The sequence below is a fragment of the Mytilus trossulus genome, chromosome 11, assembly GCF_036588685.1.
Source record: "Mytilus trossulus isolate FHL-02 chromosome 11, PNRI_Mtr1.1.1.hap1, whole genome shotgun sequence".
Lineage (NCBI taxonomy): Eukaryota > Metazoa > Mollusca > Bivalvia > Mytilida > Mytilidae > Mytilus > Mytilus trossulus.
The window spans coordinates 1874103-1901210 of NC_086383.1; the positions used below are offsets into that span (position 1 = coordinate 1874103).

At 31.2% G+C, this 27108-nt stretch overlaps 1 protein-coding gene and 2 long non-coding RNA genes across 3 annotated transcripts; 1 reads left to right on the top strand and 2 right to left on the bottom strand.

Annotated features, from left to right (window-relative positions):
* Positions 1 to 1318: 1318 nt before the first annotated feature.
* On the bottom strand, positions 1319 to 3043 carry LOC134691561 (E3 ubiquitin-protein ligase TRIM9-like). Its single transcript, XM_063552126.1, has 2 exons — positions 2304 to 3043; positions 1319 to 1421 (listed from the first exon to the last, which is right to left on the bottom strand). The coding sequence occupies exons 1-2, from the start codon at positions 3041 to 3043 to the stop codon at positions 1319 to 1321; spliced, it is 843 nt and encodes a 280-aa protein (XP_063408196.1).
* An 11216-nt stretch (positions 3044 to 14259) lies between these two features.
* LOC134691660 (uncharacterized) lies at positions 14260 to 22167 on the bottom strand. Its single transcript, XR_010102171.1, has 4 exons — positions 21925 to 22167; positions 19761 to 19965; positions 18000 to 18172; positions 14260 to 14387 (listed from the first exon to the last, which is right to left on the bottom strand). It is a non-coding gene; the product is annotated as an uncharacterized LOC134691660 (long non-coding RNA).
* A 763-nt stretch (positions 22168 to 22930) lies between these two features.
* On the top strand, positions 22931 to 25658 carry LOC134691661 (uncharacterized). The gene is made up of 3 exons (XR_010102172.1): positions 22931 to 23007; positions 24007 to 24073; positions 24526 to 25658. It is a non-coding gene; the product is annotated as an uncharacterized LOC134691661 (long non-coding RNA).
* Positions 25659 to 27108: the final 1450 nt, after the last annotated feature.

Genomic DNA, 27108 nt, shown 5'->3' on the forward strand with positions numbered 1-27108 from the left:
CTCGATGTTTTAATACTTCGGATCTTACCCTTTGGACCATTACACTATAGCGTGATACACCATCGTACTTTAGCGAACAAACAACCAACGCACTTTAGCGTGACCATCGCACTTTAGAGTACCATCGCACTTCAGAGTCCTACATATATACCACCGAAACATGCTTGTAGTAACCCTACCTTTCAAACTTGTGAATACATAGAACGTTTTATAAATGAGAAACTGTTCTGTTCATTGCATTATAAAATACTTACTATCTTTGTTTAGTAGGCGAAACTGATGCATAGTTTATCTCTTCCCACCTATAAAATACAATGATACTATATCCAAGTGTTTACAAACAATTATAGTATACTAAGCAATTACAAAACTAAATACACATATTATTGAAACCTTGTATGACGAATATAACTGGATTGCTCCGACAAACTTTGATAAACATGTGTTATCGTTATGCTTCAGAATCCAAAGCACAAGTAAATTAAGTGTCCTTATTTGACAAGGATAATAATGCTACCGTATTGATAGATATTTATTTGTTTTTATTGTTTATCAGTCAATCAACAAAGTTTACTTAAGGAGTGAGGATAATTCTACCATGAATCCTTTATATTCTAAAAACTTCCATTTGGGTGAAAAAATGTATTCAAAATTAGATTACCTAGTATCCAATAGTGTCAACTTGAAGGAATTGTAAACAACTGCCATGTAAGTTGGATGCCTTGTCAGGTATACACCAAAGTTCGACCCAAGTCAGCAATATGTCAGTTGTTTTTTTCTATCGGTTATGCTTTAAAATACCTTATTAGTAGCGTTTGACATTTTCAATTTTACGGACTTTCCTTTTTGAGTTTTAGTAATTGCGAACGAACAAATGCATCAATTAATTGATTCCTTAATAAAGTTAACTGATCTATCCAGCTTTGAATTATATAGATAGTTCAGTTGTTTAGATCAACGAAATAACGCCATACAATTATATGTTTTGATATATAAATATTGTTCCTTTGTTTACCTAATATAGTTGATGTTTTTCACTCGGTTTTTGTTTGTAACTCTGATTTGTTTTCTCTCTATCGATTTATGAGCTTTGAACACCAGTATTCTACGTTTGCCTTTATTTTGTATTCCAATTAATCTAGTACTCTTTCTCCACCTGCATTTCACTTTCAACATTGACATTTTTCAAAGACCTGATAATTTTCTATTATAAGTCTTTTCTATCGGGAATTGTGTCATGTGTATGCATTTGTTAAGGGACACTTGTAAAAAATGATTCAAGTACACTAACGCATGACAAATACATCATAATACACTTTCAATGCCAATGTCTATGTATATTATCATAAATCAAATCGTACCCACAATTTTCACATCTGTGGAAGCATTCGAGCATGTTTTCCGCTTTCTCTGCAAATATTCTACAAGTAAAATAAGGGTTAAAAATACAAATAGCATAAGCCTTTGGATGTGTAATTATCTCGCTGATTTGAAGAACAATTGATGGCCTTTGAATGTTTTTTGCACTTTGGTCGATTTGCTGTTTCATTGAAAATTCCCTTTTTCCATTTTAGATTTTATTGTTATGCAGGACGACAGTTTTAATTGTTTAATTGTTTACCTGCAGTTGTTCATTGACTTGAATGTGTCGGAAAGGGAAAACATATCAGTCGTCAAACAGTAGTTTGTGTTTGGGTATATATATTTAAAAATAGAATGATATGGGATAAGTGCCAATGGGAGAACTCTCCATCCAGGTCGCAATGTAAGCAATAAATGGTCAAAATACGGAGCCAAACAGGAAAGTAAGACTTGTATAACAAGACCTAACAATGACTGGTGTTAAACGTTCCAAACAGGAAAACAAATGATCCTATCTATAAAAACGAGAAACATGTATGGACCGCATCAACAAACAATGACCTCGAAAAAGACTCCTGCATATATCTGATTCAAATTTACGAAACTAAACAGTATACTCTGGTATAGCCTATCACATCTTTGAAATACAGACTTGCAATCTAAAAAACACTTTCATACTGACTAATGCCACTGGGTCGTTTATTCCTTTAAGATAGAAACAAACACATGAAAAAAGAAAATACACTAATCTTAATGGTAAGTTTTAATTAAGCTAAGTCTTTAAATTCTAATTTTAAAATATTTTTAGTTACCTAAGTTTGAACCAAACAACATGAATTTTTGTAACATGCATGAAAATAGACACCCGAGCTACCTTAAATCCCTTTACCAACAATCAATTGATAACATGAAAGAGTAGAAAAAAAACAATTGGAATTTACCTGAATCTGAAGGTACTCATACATTGACTTATAGATTTTGGAGTCACTTCTTTCGTTTTAACTGATAAATCTGGGAACTCAGGCAGTTCCAAAGCGTTTAATCTTTCTATCTCTATATCTAGGGTTTTCAACTTTTCTACCAAATCTCCGTCATGTCTGGTACAGTCTAGCTGCTTTCGTTGCTTTTCAAGGCAATGTCCTTTACTTATAAGGCGTTTAGAGTCAGACAGTAGCTTCATGAGCTCCGTCTTATCAATGTTGCATCTATTTTGTAATGGACGTAACATGTGTTCAACCCATATATCAACCATGTCTTTTGTCTTATTTCCTTCTTCTGTGATTGATTTTATAACAGAATCAATTTGTTCATCAAAACTATCAATGCCCTTTTCTATTATCTCCATTGTATGATTCAACTCGTGTTGTTTCATCCTAAGATTTTCTTCGATTTTCTTTCTGATCTGAGCAACGTTTTCTGCTTGCTGTGGCGATAGCTGTGTTACACACCTTGAACAAACTGGACTATTACACGTATTGCACATCAAATCAAACAGTTCTTGATGTTCAGGACATTTTGATTTACAATCTACGGCATGATCTGAGGCGTTATCAATCTGATGATCAATAGATATCTTCTGCTTTTTACGCAGGAATTTACAGTTTTCGCAGTTATACTGTTCACAGTCAAGGCAATATTTGTATACACAAAGTTCACATCTCTTAGTCTCAAAGTTAGCCATTACGTACAAAGAAACAGTTTATAACAAGGAAATATATCTAGTGAAAACACACATTATTTTTTATGTAATACGATTATTTCAAATTTCATCAGGTGAATGATAGAGGTATTTAAGTGGGGATCTTATTTACTATGTAGTATTTTATAAATACTATAAACTCAATACTAGAATGGTGTAAACCCTCAAAAAGTGTGCGTTTACGTATATTATTGTAACTTTTTTTTCTTAATTTTTCTTTCGATAAGTATAAAAAATGAAAGCGTTATTAGTTAACCGAAAAGATCGATTAGGTACGTGTTCCTAACAATATATTTATAATACTTCCTCATCAACCTACGTTAAAGACGAGTCAGGTATATTGCTTTGCATTACATATAGTAATTGAAATATTATTTTCTTTCTGCTAGCCCTTTGTCACCAACGTTTATGTATTGAATGTCATGTCATAAACCGCATATATTTTTTGACATTGTAAACATATTACGTAAACCTCTTTAATCAGCAAGTTATGACTTTGTATCAGTCATTATAACGTTTATTTAATTTTCTAATTTAAAAAAAATCCTAGTAGTGTGTTTAAGGTGAGTTAAAAATCAGTAAATATAGAAATATCAAATTTGATCCCAAAACTATAAAGATAATCAATAAGTAGTCTATTTTAAACATTTGCATGTTTTATAGATTCCGCATTATAAATTAACTTACATTTTTTTTTTCAAATATACGGAATTGAAAGCGGACAAATTCAGAATATATCTTCCAAGATTTAACGATTGAAAAGATTGAAAAGTTAAAAAAAAAAAATACTTTGATGTAAGATAAGGTAACAGAAGAAACTTTGCTAAATGACAATGATAAACATAAGTTAACATAAGACTACTAACAGTAACTGACATGCTATCCCAAGAACTCAATAAAACTAATTGGAGGATAAAGTTTGCAGTCTTTGAAAATCAAACAAAAGCAAAGACTTATCAATAACGTATTTGGTTTATTATTATATTATGATAAAACATACGAGAAAAAAACATAACTGGTATCAGGCAAATACATGGTTTCAGAATATCGTTTATTTCCGATGCAAAGACCCTATGAGTTAATCAATACAAAATGTCGTCTTCAAAGCCGTCTGGGTAAAGCATGTGTCTATTTAATGTGTAATTCACACTGCTACGGCATACGGGTGACGAACGTTAAAAAATAAACATATAATATAGATTGAAAAATAAATGCTTGTTTTTTTAAATTTAGTAAATACCAAATCTATGTATATATATATATATTTATATTAGGATGATAAACAATCAATTGGAGTTACTTTTCTTTGATCAAGTCTTTAAATATTTTCTGTAAGTACATTTCCAATTGAAACCAGACTTCTTTATTATAACACATGTTATATATATCTTATTGCAAAATTACACCTGTGAGATATTCGTCTTTGCAGCTATTTCCTGTTATAAATAACACAATGTAAATGATTTGTTTTAAGACTAACCTTTCTAAAATATTTTTTCTGGATTAATAATTTCAAAGTCTATTTACCTTTTTTTGGACAATAAAGCCTCTGTAAAAATATTTGCTTATTTTCTTAGTGCATCAAAAATTAACTAAACAAGACTTAGTTGCAAACATAGAACTGTTACGGTATGAGATGGCAACAGATTGATTTGATTAAAGCCGAAAACTTTTTTTCAAGGCAAGATTAGGAATTTGTGCATCAATAAAGAATTTTACGTACACATGCGTCTTAGTCGAAATAATATGAACATGTATTTCGAAAAAAAAGGCTGGTGTTTCATTATTTATAAAAGTAAGACATCTTAATCTTTTTTTTTTTAAAGATTGACAGTTATACGTGCAAAATGTTACAAAACAAATAAAAAATATATCGTAAACTTACATATAAAGAAAACATGAACGTGATCAAATAGATTATCAAACATTTGCACGGTATCTATTTGTTACAAACATAATTAATTTGCCAGTAATACTGAATATTACTTTTAGATGTAAACGGCATCCGTAGAAGTTTTCTGTTTTTAATCCTTGTTTTTTTTTAATAATGTAGTATTTCAGGGATTCTTTATAAGGAAATGTATACTTTTTTAAACTTGGAGGCGATTAACTCTCACGATTTGTTAAAAATATTTTTATGGTTTCAAGACTATTAACATTTTTTTTATATCACGAATGTCGTGAACATTTGTTTGATTTACAGTCATTTGTAGGTATTAAGTCAGTTTTTTTAAATGTTCTCCCTTACATGTATGTGAAAAAAGGTGACAAAATGTTTCGTATGCAAGAGCATGAAAATAATGCTCAATTTAAAACGGAAAGTGTATTCCAAATGTTCTTTGAACTGACATATTTCTAAAAGACTAAATCAGGACTTGAATGTACAGCCTTAAACTATAATTTGTTCATCTCTATTTTAATCCATTTATTCTGCTGATTTATTTCACTCAAATATAATTAATATTTCTTGAGTATTTGTACAAAGCTTTACAAAAAATGAACGTCATGACCTGCGGTATAATCTAAACTTAGATGGTTTATTCTGGATTTAAACTTTCATTCGTTTATTGTAATATAAAACGGATTAAGGAAACACACTTCCGTTTATCTATGTTTCCTGTTTATTTTTTTAATTACATATTCTTAATCGAATCGATATCTAAAGTTTTATTTTTAATGAAATGTTAACTATTTTGTCTTTTTTCTTTTTTCTGATGGAGTTGTCTGTTTATTTTCGATGTATGCGTTTGAAAATTCATGGTTGTTACCTTTCACGTCACTTTATTTCTGAGTCAAATAGAAATAAAGAAAAACTTATTTTCTAGGATATGCAATAAAGACAACAGTAGTATACCGCTGTTCAAACGTCATAAATCGATTGAGAGAAATAAAATCCGGGTAACAAATGATATTGCGACAAACTGAGTCATACTACATCAATAATAATGAACTTTGTGGTTTCAAATAAAAAAAGCATTCAAGGTATTTGACTTATTCAAACAAATGAAATCTCAAAACTACTGAACTCCGAGGTAAATTCAAAACGGAAAATCCCTAACCAAATCGCAAAATTATAAGCTGAAACACATAAAACGAATGGACGACATCTGTCATATTCCTGACTTGGTAAAGATATTTTCTTATGTACCACATACACATTGAGAATTACTTTTATATTTAAAAAAACCCACAGTTAAAATGTGTTATAACTTCCATAGTTTTGTGTTAGCCAGTCCTTATTTATTCTTCTCACATGACATTTTCATTTTGTTTTCGACTTATGGGTTTAAATATTCCTTCTTTTCTTGTGTAAAGTCGCATACCATAGAATGGTCATAACTCAACTCCGTTGCAACGGAAAAGAATGGCAATAATGGCACCGAAATTAAGACACCTTCTTTTGTTTTTTTCTGGTCTCTAGTTTGAGATCTGATTTGAAGGAATCATTGCATGCAGTAATATGAAATTATTTTACACAAAAAATCATCTTTTAAGGAGGCAATGTATATTGAACTTTTAAGGAAAACAACATGATAATATCATAAAGATAGCATGTTGTTACGAGCAAACACTTTCCCATTTTGTCTTCTTGTTTTTTTCCGTTGTCATATGTTTGATTGATATAATCAAATATCTTTTTGTTGGAAAAGTGGAGAAGTAAAAACTAATACCTTAGTCTGAGATCAGCCCCATATAATTATTATCTGTATTATGAGCATTCTTACTCGTACTCGGATCATTAATATAAACCTCTATTTCAATATTTATTCTGGAAGTTATTTCTTTTTGAAATTAAAAAAACAACCTATAGATATAAATGTGTACACTAACTGTTTGTAACAAAGTCCGCAAACGCTTTTAAATTGAAATAAGTGTCTTGACAATTGTTATTACGTGATTTTATCCTTTAAACATCTAGTGTCGGATAATACTAGACAATAAGACAATAATGAGCTATATCAACTAGCCCACTACGTGCCTTAAGAATGATAAGTTTTCTGTCTACATTATCATCAGTCTCAAGAGAAACAAGTTATTTGCTTCAGCCACAATTTGATAGATATGTTAAATAATGTGTACTATGTTTGTAAAATATCTTGTTTCACGAAAGCAAATAAAGAAAATGTAACAAGTCTTGCAATATGATCTCCCTTGAAGCAGCAAGTATTTGAAATATTTGTTAAAAGAACGCGATGAATACAAAAGATAATAAGAGTATATTGCTTGAAAGGGATACATTTTGCTGATGATTGATATCATTAGACAAAGATTTAAGAGTGATTAAAAAAAGGAAAAGAAATTAAAGAAAACACATGTAGGAATCCTGGTTACGCAAGTATATGTTTATCAAACACAAAACATTTTACCTGTCTTGTTTTATGTTGACGACTCTTTTGAATTTTATTGTATCTAATGTACGCACACATACACCTGATTATAAGACTGGTGGATATCATTTATAGAAAGAATACATCAACATGTTTAACCCCGCCGCATTTTTGCGCCTGTCCCAAGTCAGGTGCCTCTGGCCTTTGTTATTCTTGTATGATTTTAAATTTGATTTTCTTGTGTATAATTCGGAGTTTAGTATGACGTACATTATCACTGTACTATCATGCATATTTTAGGGGCCAGCTGAAGGACACCTACGGGTGCGGGAATTCTCGCTACATTGAAGACCCATTGGTTGCCTATGGCTGTTGTTTGCTCTATGGTCGGGTGGTCGTCGCTTTGACATAGTCACCATTTCCTTTCTCAATTTTATATATAAGTTCAAAAAGAGGGACACAAGACACCAGTAGGGACAGTCAAACTCATAAATCAAAAATAAACCTAACAGCGCCATGGATAAAAATGCAAACACAAACAGTAGTACAAATGACACAACATATGTAACTAAAGAATAAGCAACACGAAACCCAACAAAAACTGGGGTGATCCTAGGTGCTTTAATATGCACGAAGATGTGATTATTGGAGGTTGAAAGTTTTACTTGTCAGGTTACAAGTAAAAATTGGAATAATCATTGATTGACATAGTTTTATTTTTATATCAAATATGTGGTATGCACTTTACTCATTGTTGAATGCCATATGGTGACCTGTAGTTTTAAATTCTGTGTTAATTAGTATCTTGTGGTGGAGAGTTGTCTCATGTTCAATCATACAACATCTTCCTAATTTTAAATACAAAAGTTAAACCATTGTTATAAGAAAGCATTAAGTATCTGTTAATGAAGTGTGTAACTGTGTTACTGTTTATAAAATATTTAATTCTTCACGGTAAGATTATTACTCATTGTTTAATTGAAGAATTGTAATATGAACATGAGTTTTCTGTATTCGTCCTGTTATGGTTAGTTGTATTTCGATCCGATACTTGAATGCAGTTGGTTAATAAAAGTATCAATGTATGGACTTTTTCATATTGTAACATGTCTGAGGTATTAATAATGGTCTCTGAGAGTTGTAATGGCCCCCAGCGTTGCTTCGTGGCCATTAAAACCATCCTAGGCCATTTTTAATACATTGGCCATGTTACAGGTTAATTTGATAAAGATCCATACATTAATACCATAGTAGTACTCTGTTGCTTATACAAAGTACTCTAGGAAAGAATTATTTGCTTTTCTAGCATTAACTAGAAAATGGCGCATGACTATAAAGTCTCCTTTTAAAGTCGATACACCTTTTTTCATTCTTTTACATGTTTTAGGAGTTCATATTTTTCCTCATATTTATTTTATCATTTTTAAAATGGAGATTTGAACACCGGTTAATTTATTGTATATCTTTTAAAATGTTTCGTTTTCTTCTGGAAGTAATTGGTAGAGTTTAAGAATGAATACTTTAATTTTTTGATTAATCAATGTAATAGATGTCTACAGGTATCTCTAGTATTACAGACTGATTGCTTTTTTAGCCCTATAGTTGACACCAGCTGTGTGTTTTGACTTGTGTTGCTTATTCAAACACATCTTAGTACGTTTTTCTCCTTTTAATCATTGCTATAATCTAAGTTATAAGGAAGTATATCTTTAGTTAATAATCAAACATTTATCAATGTTCTAATAGATGTTTCTCAAGATCTGACGACAAAATCTAATAAACAAACGAATATTGACCTAACTTGACGTAATTTGCCGTAACGAGATAACAGGGAGCATTCATTTATTCAATAATTTGATTACTATTGGCTGTGATCTTTAAAGTTGTAATGTCCATCATTTGTCCATTAGTCAGCACTTCTGTTTTGACTTGACTTATCATTGATATGTTCCTAATCATAAACTAACTGTTAATAAAACTTTGAAATTTCGAAAATACTAAGGCTTTTCTACCTCAGGAATAGATTACCTTAGCTGTATTTGGCAAAACGTTTAGGAATTTTTGATTCTCAATGCTATCAACTTCATACTTTCTTTGGCCCTCTAAATATTTTTTTTATTCGAGCGTCACGGATAAACATTTTGTAGACGAAACGCGCGTCTGGCGGAAATATAAAATTTTAATCCTGGTATTTATGATGAGTTTATTTACATACAACAATGTATACATTCTGGATTTTGTAAGACTTTTCTGAGTCGTAAATATATCATATTGACTTGTTTACATGTATATTTAATCATATTGACTTGATATATGCATGTATGATATACAAGTTACGGTTTATTCAAAACAGTTGAAAATAAAATTGATCAAAAATTTATTGTGATTATATAATATTCAGACTTAGAAAAGCAATCATACAAGAGATTCTGATAAACATGAAAACATCATTTCGAATTATTTAGTATATATATGAAAAGGGGTAAGTATAGAACTATGGAATGGAAGGGGTAGAACTATTTTTCAATTTTACCAAGGATCAAATCAATGGAAGAAGGTTTTTTACAAACATGAGGTAAAACTAATCTAAGGGTGAACGCCTTTAGTTTTTAATTTGAAAAAAAAGCCTCCTCGGATCCGGGGTAACCTCGTTACCACAACTCTAAAATCAAAACGATAACGTCTTGACCTTAAATGGTTATAACTGATTTATTTTAGCTGTACTGATAAACTCAAGAAGGGAAACATTCAAATAAATACTTGATAAAAAGTTTAAACTTTAAAAAGATGTTCTGTAATGTATTTAGTTTTTGATTTGGTTTGTTTTGTTTGTATGGCAGCTTTTATTCTTTTTGTGTATGTTTGATATTTGAACATATATATATAACTTTGTTGTTTTTTGTTTTCGTGGAGTTTTTATGGCATGCTGTTGATGTTTTCTTCAGATTTTATTTTTCTCATTTCTCTTTTTACTTTGGGAATGGACCTTAAAAAATGTACTGAACTCAGAGGAAGATCAAATCGGAAAGTCCCAAATCACATGACAAAATCAATTGACAAAACACATAAAAACAGATAGATATAATATTGAATAATTTAAAATGAATGTAAATAACTTCAAAGTAATATTTTCCATAAAATCAAAACCGTGAGAAATGTATCTGATTTATTTGTTGTTGTTGTTTTAACTGACATAAATAAGGAAGTCAGTCGAGTAAAATTCCAGAGTTATTTCAGTGAAAACGTCACATTTGAAGATTGAAATAGACTTCTAACTGATATCAATAAGATCGTCGGAAATTTCTATTAAACGTTAATTAAGTGATAGAAGAATTTCCAAAAACAACACGAACTGTGATAAACATTGTAAACGAAATCAAGAGTAGTTCAACATAATATTTGTAACCAACAATTTTGTCAGATCAGGAGGATAATTCGTTGATATATTAATTACAATAACCATTCACAAACATATTTTAATGTTATTGATGAGATGAAGTATAAAATTGGTTAAACATGATATATTTTTTTTTTTTGGGGGGGGGGGAGGGGGGGTAACAAATTTCCAGCAATCCACCAATTTTAGGTGGACGACTCAAATTGACACTGACTCCTATGACAAATTGGTTTAAAAAATATTCAAATTTAAACAATAGTATTCCTACTTAAACAATTTCATAAAGCAAATATATAAAATTGGTTTCAGTGATACATATATCTTCAATGTAAGTATAGTAATGTAAAATGCTTATATAGAAAATTAATACATATAATACCTATGACTTATATCAAAGGAACATTAACACCCCTACGTCAAAAAAGAAGTAAGAACGACATGGCAAAACATAGATCAAAAGACCGCCAAGAGTAAACAAAACACAACAATAAAACCCACGAAAACAACACAAAAGACCTTGTAACAGAAAACTAATCAAAAACAGAGGTGAACTCAGGTGATCTAGAAGAGTAAGCAGATCCAGTTCCTCATATTGATCACATTATGTATATAGAAAGGGACGAAAGATGCCAGAAGGAGAGTCAAAATCATAGATTGAAAATTAACTGCCAACGACAAGGCTAAAAATAAAAAGACAAACAAACAAATAATAGTACAGAAGACACAACATAGAAAACTTAAGACTAAGCATCACGAACTCATCCACAAACTGGGGGTGATATTAGGTGTGCCGGAAGGGAAAGCAGATCCTGCTCAACATGTGCAACCATTGTTGCGAATGTTGTTATGTTATTACTAATCCGGTCAATAGTCTAATTCAGTAGGTCACATTGGTGAAAAAGGAAGGGTATTGTAGTTACGAAATAAAGGAACATATGTAGTTATTATTTTTGGCTGTTGAGTCACAGATTCAATGCATATAAAAACGTCACATCATATTTTCTTATGAATATTTACCAACAGGAAGACATGCCGTCCTTTTTTGTACACTGAACGGGCTACTAGTTAACCATTACATGATGACTGCTTTTAAGGGTAGCAGCAACCATATATTTTTTATTCTTAAGTTTGAACATATTCAAGTAAAGAACTTTGCATATGCATATCAATTCGAGGACATTGTATGTCCGTTTACAAATATTGTGATTGCATATTCCTATTTGAATTTGTTCAATCACCATAAACAATATAGATCAGGACAATTTAGTATGCATTTATCTCAAAAACCTGCTTTATCAGTTCTATAAATATTTACCAGTGTAGTATTGTTATCGATACGACACTCTATTATTGACGAAACTAATTACTGATTTTCATTTTCGTATTAACAACTACAGTTTAAGAGATTGTGATATATACAATATTATAAGCAAATAACAGTTAAAAGAATGCAGTGTGTTACTACTTTTTCGAGGACAGTTTTGTTAACATCTTTACAAATCTCGTTTAAATTCTATTTTTAAAAAACTAATGGCGATAATTTGTTTATGAGGTCTCAAGAAAAATTAGAAATAGAACAACAATTTTCAAACAAACGTAAATATAAACTTAATTGAAAGTGAATGTCAAAAATATTCATTGTAATTGATATATTAATGTACAAAATGTGTCTAATTAATCGGTTGTATTATACAGACACACACAAGGACTTCCGTCTTGTCTAATTTCGGAGTTGTTTTTCCTGAAATATCACATTCAAAGATGTAAATAGACATTATAAAGGACATAAATAACATAGTACTATCAGTAATTGATATGAAACTGTTGAAAGATAACAGGAACCATGATAATAATTAAAGATATAGTGAAAACAGAAACAAAACGGCATTGTTTTAACATTTTTCTATATTTTTAGAACATGAGAAAAATTAAACAAAACTGATTTACCCATTAGTTTTTAATTGCAAACACCAATTGAATAATTGATCATTTTTTAAAAACAGATTCCCATGACATAGATATATCTATTTTGGCTCGATTTACCCTTTTAGGGGCAATTAGTTGTTTTGGATAATTCTACCCATCATTTTTTATGCTTTTTTTATATGGGTTATTTCATGATTTGCTCTTGTTAATGAACTAATCTTTATACCATGACAGCGGGAAGATAAAAGACAATTAAAGGGTTTACTTATGTTTGAAATTTAATTACGTTGGCTGTAATAGTATGATTAAAGCCGATCTATACCCCTGTAAGTCGTGAATAACTAATATAATATTAGTTTTCTATTGTTTGTTTTCTTATTGTCCTTTTAATAAAGTCGTAGAAATTAACTCTGTTTTCTATTTTCAGTTGAATTTGATATAAACTGGAGTTTATTAACAGTTGTTCAACATTAATTATTGTTAAAGGTTATTGTGTCTTAATGTTACACAGGCAAAATTGCAACGCATGTAAACGCATGTTTACCAGGAATTTACTGTACGTTTCTAAACATGTCAGAAACGCATGTTTGGAGCACCGTACGTTAAACGCATGTTTGGAGAACGTATTGTTTACATGCGTTTATGGAAAACATGCGTTTGAAAACACATGGTAAACGGATGTTTATGTGAAACATGAGTTTGAAAACACATGATAAACGCATGTTCATGGTAACCATATGTTTGAGAACATATGGCTAACAGATGATCATAAACCGTATGGTAAAGATATGTTTGGATGATTGGATGATGGTTGCTTTACTTCCAGTTGCAGGTCAGATGCATATTCAGGCTATGAGATCATGATAATCAGAAATGAGCTCCAACCCTAATTTGTATAAGACTGACACCCTAACTCACAAAGTAACAGTTTGCAGGAAGATATGTCTCTCTACCTGGACACAAAATTCTGACTATGTGTTGATTCAGTCTGCTCTTACTTCTTAATGCTTTTTGCCTAGCAAAGCAGCTTATACCAGTTTTCAAGTCTTTGTATTGACTCGGTCCCTGTTTGAACCTGTAATAACCTCCTGCACTCAAGGCAAGCACTTTCAGACTAACTTAGGTGTTCTAATAACATGTAGGATATATGAACAAAACATGTCATGATGTGAATTATTCTTTTGAAATAAAACTTTCATGGTATCAATTCTATTGCATCATATGCGCATTTCTTCTGAATGCAGATGTTTTAATCAATAAAGAATCTACAGCTTTACAGCTTTACAGTTTGCACTTTGACATGAGTTTTTTAAGGATATTTAAGAGCGCTTACAAATTATATCATTAAGATGAGAACCCCTTAACCATCCCATCAGCTTAAAATTAAACCCATTTCTATACATCCGTGTTGAAGGTCGTACTTTAACCTATAATGGTTTACTTTTTAAATTGTTATTTGGATGGAGAGTTGTCTCATTGGCACTCACACCACATCTCCCTATACCTATGTTTTCTTAAAATGGCATGATTGATAATAAATTCTCATCTTTGGTAACAGAATATATTTTAAAAATTTGTTAATAGTATAATCAAATGTACATATATGTAACAAAAGTTAAAGTCTATTTCTTCATCTTTTTTTTCTTCTTTTAACAGTTTCTTTCCATGGCTGACTCTGAAATAAATGCAAGATGCAAATTTTATAAAAACAGCAACTAACTATCAATATATCTTGATTTTAAAACAAGCAAAATAATCAAATTAAGGTTAATATTATTATTACTTACAGTGATACATGAACATCTGTATATTTACAAGCATTCTGTCAGTATTGCATTACAATTTATCGGACCACAGCTGAATTATCACGTTGTGATTGGTTAAACACCGTCACGTGGTGACCCCTATGAGACAGTTTGGGGTTAGTAAGTTTCATAAGAGGTTCATGACACGTTAATGGTGACGTCATCTATTAATGTTGTTGTATTTCATTGTTAATTTTTTCAACAGAACGCAGAACAAAAGTCTGGTGTCCGATAAATTTGTTATACGGTTAACTACTGACCCCCTACAGATCCATAGAGGGTGAATAAAATTAATAGGGGATTTGGCCTCTGGCCTCACCCCTATGGATTTCACTAACCCTCTATGGATCTGTAGGGGTCAGTAGCTAACCATATAACTTATATTCTAATGCAATTTGGATGTAACAATTTTTTTCATTGGCTAAAAGTGGCCGTCAAATCCACAGTTGACCAGACGTAACTAAGGAGGGACCAGCCATTTTGAATTGATGAATCAACAAATGTCCGATTGCTACTAAATAATCAAAAATCAAGCAACACCTACCTCGAATTCGCCGTTTTAATGTTATTTTATCCGAGTTTGAAGCGTACAGGTAACGTAATAACGTCCAGTTTGTAAGTTTTCATTTGTATGACGTCATGTTTAGCCATGATGTCCTTGTGCCAAAATCATTCATGTAGTTTCGCGGATTTTTTTTATTTGACATATTTAGACATTTTTTCAAGTTTTATCGTATTTTTTCTTTTTGTAATGCATTAGAATCGGAATAACAGTACTGTAGTTGAAGAGTTGCCACCGTCAATTTTGATTTGACGGTCGCAAATCTCCGTTTTACTGTCTCCGCTACGCGTCGCCAGTAAAACTGCATTTGTGACCGTCAAATCTACAATTGACGGTGGCAACTCTTCAACTACAGTACTGTTATTCCATAAATATAGTCCCCTACCAGTTAAATTTCATTGTATTGGAACAAATTTCTAACTTTATCTACTGTGGATTCATTATTATTCGTTGGATACCAATTTCCGTGGATTTCGTGTGAACAGTTGAACCACGAAATTAAAAGTTCAACAAATGACAATTTTTCCTATGGCTTGTATGCAGACTTCAGCAAAACCACGAAATTAAATATCCACAAACCTGTAAGTTTTCCTCAATCCACGAAAATTGGTACCCACAAAAATAAATGAATCCACAGTATAACTTGTCATTGTGTAACATGTGTAAACTATATAACAAATATCAAATCAAAGTGTTGAAAACTAATTATTTAAGTGAATTTTGTAAGACCAAGGACCATTATTATGCTCAAAATCATTACACCAGAAAAAACTAGCGCTCACCTGATTCTACCTGGGTTTTTGAAATCATATAAAAAAAAAGATAAAATTTGGCTACAAAGTAACAACACTTGGCCAGCACCTCATTAAGAAAGGAACATTTATGCTATGTTTGGTTTCATTCCATTCAGTGGTTCTCTAAAAGAAGTCATTCGTATGCATTTCCCATAGGGTCCTATGTTAAACTAAGTCCCCCACTGGCGGCCATCTTGAATGATGGATCGGCTACAAAGTAACAACACTTGGTCAGCACCTCATAAGAAACATTCATGCCATGTTTGGTTTCATTCCATTCAGTGGTTCTCTAGAAGAAGTTCAAAATGTAAAATGTTAACGAAAACGACGGACAACAACGGACGCCAAGTGATGAGAAAAGCTCACTTAGCCCTTCAGGCCAGGTAAGCTAAAAATTAAACTGGATCTGTTACTTGTCATGATAAAACAATATCATATCAATATCTTCAAGCATGAAGAAACAATTCCTGCAAGAATGTGTCCATAGACTAGTTCATGAATGCCCCACTTGCACTATCATTTTCTTTGTTCAGTGACCATGAAATTAGAACAAAACTCTTATTTGGCATTAAATTTAGACAGATCATATCATTGGACTTCAACTTCATCAAAAACTACTTTGACCAAAAATTTTAACCTGAAATAAGACAGACAGAGAAACCAATGCACAAACCAAGAAACAAAATGCCCATACATATAAAAGGGGCATAAAAAAGTGAGGAAAACTGGATGGACAGACCACAGAAAGGGAACTAAAAAGTTAAAACCATTGAAAATCACATATATCAGAATACCTATTTAAACAGTGATTTTTTTTTCTTCTCAAATAACTACAATTTCTGTTTGCATCCTCAACTGTCACCTTTCTCTAGTTATAATTGTTTGATATACTTTACATGTCATTTTTAAAGCATAAAGGTACATGTTTAATGTGTTTCGTCTAACTACTGTGAAAGTACTTTTGTTCGTGGGGTACCAATTTTCGTGGTTTTCGTGGATGACCTTATCCACGAATTTAAGTGTCCAACGAAATAAAACAACCATTTTCCAAATCAAGACACGGACAGATCCCCATCGGAAGGTTTGAATACTGATATGATCTAGAGAATATATTGAATGACGTCAAATCTGAGAATACTTTAATGGCAGTAACAGAACTACAACTGCATGCAAGATTATACCCATTTAATCTTTAATAACCTAAAATGTACAACTTTTGATCTTTAAATTCTCAAAAAAAATATTTTGATCGATAAAAGTCAGATTTCCTGTATTGATATGCTAGTATGATAAAGTGTTCATTTTATATCATCACTGTTCTCGTACATATGGGAAATAATAATTTCATGCTGGGCTTGATTTTGATAAGAATTATTTGACAATTTAATTTACGTTTATGGCATTTGTTTATGTTACTGTTTTCTTAAGGTGACATGTTTATGACCTCATTTACACCTTTGATGGTCTTTAGTCCGTTGATCACTTTATCATGGGTTGATTAGTGTTATCACTACGATTTACACGGTCAATGTTTACTTTGCAATTTCCTTCAATCCAGACTATTTGTAACCTTCTTTTCTAAATTTTTCAATTTTTTATTCTCAAGAAAACTAAAATCCACGAATTTAAAAACCCACGAACATGTAAATTTTGCTAAAACCACGAAAATTGATACCCACGAATTAAAGTACTTTCACAGTAATATAAACTTCCTAATAATCCAAATTGCAAAATAATTATGTTTTAAATTTTACTACTTTTTTGTTGTTGAGGGCAAAGAAATTCAAAAGTAACATTGTAATCCCACATGTAGCATTAATTCTGCACCACGAATATTGGCTGATGTGCAATGGATTAACACAGTAGCGCAAATTTTGATTAAGCTGAATTGCGATGATGGCATTGTGACAGTTTTTTATCGATAGCTTTGCTGAATTGCTAAGGTGGTAATTTGAATTTGTTTATCATATTTTCTATGTTATTTTTTAATGTTTACATGTGAATTTGGTCAAGGAAAATCCTGTTTACCACCCACTTCATTTAGTGGTGATATAATTTGATTGGTTGAGGTCACAAGTTGATAAAACATTCATATATATATATATATATTCTATATAACATAATACCTTGTCTTAACTTGCTCATGCTGGTGTCCATGTACTGCGTCTGTAATATTTTCCCCTTTTCTTTACTTTTCTTCACTTATATATGTTCCATTTCTCCCAAAAGTCCAAAAAAACTCAACTTCATCAGGCCCATTGACATAATATATTAGCTTGTTTTTGTGGAAAAATGACCTCTGAAATTAAAACAATTAAAATATTGACTTTATTACAATTTACTGATTTAAGGATTATCTTATAATGTACCTATGTTTAGTAAACCAGATGCTCTGCAGGGCACAGCTTTATTAGATTGCAGAGGTCAAACCCTGAACATGTGGAGCAAGTATGACACAACATTTAAGCTGGATACAGCTCTGAATTTGGATTATGATTAAAAAGATGACACAGCATAGGTTTCTGACACAGAATAAATATGTGGTCTAAGAACTTAAACTTAAAAACTTAAAAATTTTAAATTGGAAAAATGGTTAAAAATTGACTATAAAGGGCAATAACTACTTCAGGGGTCAACTGACCATTTTGGTCCTGTTGACTTATTTGTAAATCTTACTTTGCTGAACATTTTTGCTGTTTACAGTTTATCTCTATCCATAATAATATTAAAGATAATTTCCAAAAACAGCAAAATTTCTTTAAAATTACCAATTCAGGGGCAGCAACCCAACAACGGGTTGTCCCATTCATTTTAAATTTTCAGGGCAGATAGATCTTGACCTGATAAACAATTGCTCTAAATGCTTTGGTTTTTGAGTTATAAGCCAAAAACTGCATTTTACCCCTATGTTCTATTTTTAGCCATGGCGGCCATGTTTTTTGATGAAATGGGAATTAAAACACAAACTTTATTCTAGATACCCTAGGAATCAATCAGATGAAGTTTGGTTTGAATTGGTTCTGTAGTTTCAGAGGAGAAGACTTTTGTAAATGTTAACGACGACTGACGCAGGACGACAACGACAGACGCCAAGTGATGGGAAAAGCTCACTTGGCCCTTTGGGCCCAGTGAGCTAAAAATGCTTATTTGGGACCTTTTTTTTGGCCCCTTATTCCAAAACTGTTTGGACCAAAACTCCCAAAATCAATCCTAACCTTCCTTTGGTGGTCCTAAACCTTATGGTCATAGAAATTTCATAGATTTCTGTTGACTTATACTAAAGTTATTGTGCGAAAAATAAGAAAAATGCTTATTTGGGCCCTTTTTGGCCCCTAATTCCTAAACTGTTGGGACCAAAACTCCCAAAATCAATCCCAACCTTCCTTTTATGGTCATTAACCTTGTGTTTAAATTTCATAGAATTCTATACTTGATTGAAAAGAGAGCTTCCAATTAAAATAAATAGTATGTTACTGCTAACATGGTTAATTTTCAAACTAACCCAAGAATAAAAAATGTCACCTCTATGTCCAACATTTACTTGTACATGTACGTACATTGTACATGTAAGGGACGACATCAAAAGATTGATGTAGGATAAAAAATTTAAATCAAATAGTTTAAGGGGTGGGGGGTTTAAAATTCTGCAAGTTTTGTATATCTAAAATCGATATTTACATATATATCCCTATCATGCCTATTGGTAAATCAATTTTTCCCAAATTAAGTTAAGAGGGGGGTGTGGGGGTCAGTGAAAAAACTACATGTATGTGAAGTAAGTTTTTTATCCTACATTGTACATTGAACTTTTGATATCGTCCCTACATTTTTTAAGTCTGAAAACAAAAAAATATTTAAACAACTTAAACATAACTTTCATGACATACCTCTAATCATACATTTGCAATGTTTCATTGGCCATGTTGGCTGCTGCTCCTTATTTGCACATGAATCAATACAGCACTTTTCAAATCCACTACTAGTCTAGATACATGTACATGTATAAATATAGAAATCATCGCCTCTAATGACTTCTGTTTTGTTGATTATTTTCCACTACTTCTTTAAGTGCTTGTACTTTCTTTAAAAATGCTAAAAGAAAAATGTTTAAATGCATAAACATGATAAAAGGAAGTTATGATACATGAAACTGGCAAAATTGCCTCACTTTGACATTTCAAAATAAGACTAACAGATTTGCCCTAAAAAATATGACTTTATAAAAAGCATTTCATCAATTATTTTAATGTTCTTCTGCATCATTTCAAATCAATATGATCAATATGACATTTTAATGAATGAACTGGTTATATTGCATCTCTGATTTTGTCAATTAATGTCAATATTTGCGTAATAAACATAATACATTTACATGTATTAACATGATTAAGGAATTTGAAATTTTAAGTTACATGTGTATATGAAGATGTGGTATGAGTGCCAATGAGACAACTCTCCATCAAAATAACAATTTATAAATGTAAATTATAGGTCAAGGTACGGCCTTCAACATAGAGCCTTGGCTCACACTGAACAGCAAGTATATACATGTATGTATCACAATTTTGTGCTGTATTCGTGTCAGTTCTGGGGAATATCTATACATTAAATGTCTATCAAACCATCTAATGCCCAATTTTTTTTTATTTCTATAGAATTACAACCACATGATTAATTATTTGCCTTTTCACAATGAAAATAACATGAAAAAAAATAGTATAATAACAGCATCCCCCTTTTATAAAGTGACTTGTATTTATTTTGTACACTGTTAAACAATCTTTTGTGTCTGGCTTCATGCATTTAGTGATATTTCTTTGGTACTGGATATTGATTGGTATGTCTTATACATTTTTTTTATATAAAATTATGAGTGAGTTTTAATTCATGTTTCAAACAAGCAGATAGTATATGGGTATTAAAATTAGAAAACATTTCAGAAAAGAATACCCACTTTAGATTACTCCATAATGACGCCTTTTGACGCCTGTGTAGTACCTCAGTTGAAATGCTTTGACTACAAAATGTCTGCATCAGACTTAAAAAAGTTTGTATCCAATATGAAAAGAATATTTATGAGAATATCTGACTTGAATTTCATTGATGAAATATTCGTTTTCACAATGCATTAATACTTTAAACCTGATGATTTTTTTTATTGAAAAAAATCCTATGTGAATCAAGCATGTGAAGAAAAAAAATCCATGGAGGAAAGGGTTAAAGGAATTATTGAAGCATCATCACACATGACTGGAGAAGGCCCCAGTTTGGCAGTCAGTGCAACCCCCACTTTTATTAACATTTCTGGATCTGCCACTGTTGGCCAATTCAACCAGCTGTGAAAATGAGATAAAGGTTATGTGAAACTTGGCATTCACTACATACACACAAAACAGTTGACCTATTACTTATTTACTTGGAATGATCAAGTTTTTACATAAACTAAAATCATATAAAATCAAACAGTGACTATGTATCCCAAACTCTGTGCATGTATGATTGACAAAAGGTGGTCAATGGTTTTCAGGGTGTTTGGTGGTGTTTTGGGTGACGAAAAGACCCACCCCTCTGGATTTCATGACGTTTTTATGCCCCAGATTTTGCAATCAGGACCCCTCCAACCCCCCTAAAACACAAATACTTTGTTTACAAAATACCCTGTTCTCACAAGAAGGTCATAAATAAGGGACCGGTACCCTATTCTAACCAGCAGGGCATGAAACAGCAACCCTAATTTTTGGCATATTTGTAATATAAAAGTAATATAGGAAGTACCCCCCCCCCCTTTTTTCCCAGATACAAACATACCATTCATATGTCGGATAGTGTTGTATTATTATGTTTTATGATATAAACTCATCATGCTCAATGGAACTGAAAGTTGAAGTACATGAAGTATGGAAGATGTCTTAACTATTATTTACAGAGTATGGACTATGGACGATGTGCACGGTGTGGCGGTACATGGTCGACACAGAGAGAATTTAATGCTTACATCTTTCTGCTTTAAAAATCCATTTAAAAAAATGTGAATGATAAATTTATTTTTACCTTTCTTTGTGCTTTCCAAGTGGCAAGTCACCAATCAAAACAAAAATGCGTTGACTTTCATTTCAATCGTTCCCTGTTTTTTTCCAGTGAATCTACAAGTTATCTATTTCCATTTATTTGTTAATCGGTTTGGCCATCAGTTTGAACAACCAGAGTTGTTTATACCATATATCTCTGACTCTGTCCATTCTTGCAGTTAGTTTAAAAAAATTGAAACCTCCATCCGCAGCTCGTGAGCGTCCATAGTATGCACAAGGATAATAGTTACGCTGAACGGTGCCCACTGTTCATCCTATAAAAAGTACTCTTCTGTGTAGTAATAATTGTAGTTCTAAAAATAGAAAACCAAAAATAGACAATTCTTCTTTCTGTTCAGCAATACACCATAGATATAAAGCCTGTCACCGTCTGTATTATCTGTAAGTAAAATTAACGTACTGAGCAATTGAATACAATGAATAACACAAACTTCAGTTTAATGAAGTTATTCAAAGCAAAATATTTGTTTCATCCATTTTGCATGATTTGTCATTTGTGATGACACGTTTTTTAAATGTTCGAATCACAGACTAGAAGGAAATCTTCTTTTTTCAGAAGTCCGCGGAAAATGTAGATAAGAGTGGTATGTATGCATTTAATGTATTGTATGAAAACATTTAATATGATGGCAACACGCGGGTAGGTTAATGCGGTTTCAAATAATTTTTTACAATTTTTGGTGATTGCATCGAAATCTCATCTATTACGTCATTTTCGAAACTATACGAATTTTGATTGGCTAAATCGGACGTTGGGAGAATTTGCTATAGAGTGGTGATTTTTTGGCTTCACCGAGGTCAAAGATTTATCAACTTGTTGTTTTTCGACAACGGCATTTCGTCATTAACAATATCTTCATACATGACCATTGTTCCCTTGAACACTTACAATTTTAAGTAAGAAAATCGCCAAAAACTAAGATTCATCAACGTCAATGTTTAGCTTGTAACGTCACAGTCTTTATTATCAGCTGTTGAGCACCTTGTCACAGAAGTCGGCACATGGAAATCACAATGGAAAGGTGGATTTTGCATACATTTTGAGGTAAATACGTTGTAAATTGTAACTCTTTATCACCGGTACCCATTTCTTCTTATTGAATTTGTTGAAGTGAATCAAAACATTTATAATTCGTCATTTATATGGATAACCGACGACGAAAACCGTTGACCTATGAATCAATCAACGAATCAATAAAGTTAGCTGAATGGAAACAATGCCCGGAGAAAGATTGTTTTAATATTGGTTATATTAGACTTGATTTTCCCCACGCTAACTGTTACATAATAATAACAACCCCCCCCCCTTAATTCCCCCTTGGTTTAGTGTATGCAATACATTAAAACTATTCATTTTTACTTTGGTAGTAAGGGGTGCACCCCCTATATTATCATACCCAGTCTACCTATCCTTAAGCTTAGTCATTTTTTGTTTATACTTTTATACACCACCCACGCAAATGAACAGTGTTGGTGTTTTTACATTTTAAACAGAGAATGACATTGTTTCAATTCAGAATTAATTTTTTTCATTGTGATTTAAGCATAAATTTTATTAAAATAAACATGGATTTGTTTCACAAATAGTATTTATATATCCATTGTCATTTCTAAGTTTATAAAAAATACCAGAATTTATAAATGCATGTTCAAACAAATAAAATGTGCTATTATTAAAGTTATATTTCAGTTATCAGGCTAACTGAGATTTTACAAAATGAGAGAATTTGCTCATCTCAGTTCATATATTATCCAATTTAATTTTTAGTAATAGACATGAAAATTTTAAATTGATCACCACTTTCATTCAATTGACATAAAGACTATTGATTACTTGTAGGATTTGCTAATCCAAATAAGTGACTTTGAAAGGTGTCAATCTACATTGATGTAAATATTTCAATATCATACAGATTAAATACCTAACAGGTTTTTTTTAAGTATCTCCTTTATTGCCTATTTCCTACATGTTTAACAAAAAACTTTTGGTGTGTTTATTGCTTTTAAAGTTTTGATTATGCAATTTTATATTTGTCTTTTGCAGAATTTGTATTCACTGGTTTTTTTACTGCTTCCAAGTGAGTTGACATGTAGGAAGTCTGCATTATGATGTAAGCATTCAAATATTATATTATTGTTACTGACACTTTAATATTTTTAAGTCACATGAAGTGATATGAAAGCTATTTAAAGATTAATTGCTTATGAGTTTAGATTACTCTGTCTATTATATTTATGTGTTAAGAAAGTAAACAAGCATGGCAACTATTTTATTACAAACATGTAAGTTTACTATTAGTTTTACCAACCACTGCTGATACTAAGGGCCATAGCTATTAAGCTTACTAAAATTTGATTATATGGAAGTTCTCTTTTTGTATCAGAATAAGAATATAAATAAGATAAGTGTTATGTTCAAAATATTAATAACAGGGCACATTAAGAGCATATCATTATATAAATCAAGTACAATGATTGAAGTAAAAGATATTATGCATATATATAGCAATGGGGCTTATAAATTAATTATATTGTGTATTATAATATCATTTTTTTTTTGCAGGATTTTAAGATGAATGAGAAACAATGGCTACTTCCAATACAATAGCACAATTGATAAAATGAATAAGACACAAGGACTGCACTTTTCATTCTAAGGAAGATCAACAAATGATACCCAAACAAGGATATTATTTTCATATCAGATTCCTGTACATGAGATATAAAGAGAAAATTCATTTTCCTGAAAAGACAACTCTTTACTTATACATATGTGTGACAACATTAATGGAATCAAGACTGTTTTAACTGTTCTAAAAGGAATACAAATTAGAAGTTAATTGACTGTATTAAAAAAAAGTGAGAAAAAAATTTACTGTATGAAAAAGCAGGTTCAGCAAAAGGAAATATATGTTGAAATGAATGAATAACTAACTGCAATGATTCTGGAACATGTGTTAGTTCATGATCAAACAAAGGAAAAATCTTTAAGAAAGTGGAATACATATATTATGTGATATTGTGTCCTAATTATGATCACTGAGGAGAGGATGTTTCACAAAACTTTTACTTCATAAATGTGTCACTGTGTACAAATTGTGATTTCATTCAGTGGATAAATTATATTTAGCTGTGCTCCATGGAATATTAAAATCAAAATCATTAATAGTGTTTATTAATAATAATGTGAAACAAAAGCAAAAGTGTTAGGAATGATGAAATGTTTTCACATACAAATTACCATATAGATTCATCAATAGGAACACTCATTCCCTAATTTCAATGATTGTAACATGTTTTATAACAAAAACAAAAAAAATCTATGTTATTTGGTTAGGATGGTAAGTTGTGACACATTGAAAAACATACCACATGAAGTAAAAGAAGTCATGTTTGCTGCATTTAATACACAATTTCAAATCAATCAATCAGTGAATGTATATTTTAAATTACTTGGGTTAAATGAAAAACTTTGAGGTTTTCTGTCAGACACTGATCATATATTCCCTTACAAAAACATTCACACCCCCTTTTCAGAAAGTACCAAATAATGCTTATTGAAGAGCAATTATCAATTTTAATTCAATTATCTAATTACATGAAGCTTTAAAATATGATAAATATTATAATAACTTTTCTTATTCAGTTCAACATGATTTAAACTGATGTCTGCTAGTTTTATGCTGCTTTATCCTTAAAAATAAACACCTCATTGATGGTTAGCATTGCAATTATAAAAGATAATATATTATATTGATAATAATAAAATATAGATAATCAAAACAGTTGTCCAAGTTCATGATTTTTCTAATTTATACAGATTTAGGCCACAGATTCATTAATTGGGGTCTGAACTGGGGGGGGTGAGGGGGGTTGTCAATTAGTTGCTCTGAGAATTTTTCTCTATTTTTTTTATTCAAATAGCATCTTTTCTTTACCCTGCAAAATTATTATTATATATTCTTTAAATAAACTTTACACTCTATATATATACCTATATTTCTGTTTTCTGTACCTTAAAAAGAGATTACAGCTAATTTCCTAAAGCATGTAGAGCAAGACTTAGGTTACCTTGCTTGCTTTGTTTGTATATTGTACAATAATAATTTGGATAACATCCAATTGAATTTCACTATAATATTTACAGGTTTAAGTTTGCCTATATTTATTGTTTGAAGATGACAATCTTAAGTGCTTTAAGCTTGGGTAAATATTTATACAAACAAGACAAGCAAGTCAACCAAAGTTTTACTCTACAAGCTTTAGGAAATTAGCTGTAAAAGAAAATATTCTGCAAATTTATAAGTTACAGAGATAACGGTACATATATACATACATAGAAAATACATATTTTGGAGTTTTAAGTATGCTTGAATGAGACACAGAATAATTTCATTGAATGTGTACATAGTGTATAAAGGGTATGTGTGAAAAAAATGCTGCAGGATTTGAAATATAATTAAATTTCCATTAGCTCTTGCACTATCATATTTGGTATAAATTGACTTAATAGTCCCATACTTACTGACCATGGCACCATAAGTTTTTTTGTTATGAAATCATCATCTATTTTTCTAAAAGTATGTTTTCTATCAGCATGTGGTAATTAAATTTATTGAGAGAGAGAAAAAGCAGGACATTGAATATATATTTCAAGCTGTCATTATATATGGTGTGATTGCCACTGTGACCAACGACTGAATGATGTACAGTGTATGGGTCTGTATGATTTATGAAGAATGAGCAAGATTCAAGACTTTATTGTACACTCTAAAAGTTTACACTGTTACAAGTGGCAAAAGCCAAACATGAGAGGCACCTCACCTGACAAAATAGAATTCAAAGAGCTATCTGATTGATTGAATGGTGTTTAACGACACTTCCCACACTGTTGTGCGAATACACGGAGGTCATGTTTTATTGGTAGATAAAGCTACAGTGTCCGTAGAAAAATTCAATACATAATTTTTTTGCCAAAAAATACCAAACAGAAAGAAAAGGGGCTTCATACCCCAAGCCGATGTGTAAATACAATCATTCTGATCTATTCTCCGAGTAAAATATATATATTTAAATAGTTTGTTTCTTTTATTAAATATTTGGTTATGGAGAAGATGCAACAAAAAGTACATTTAAATAAAGATCA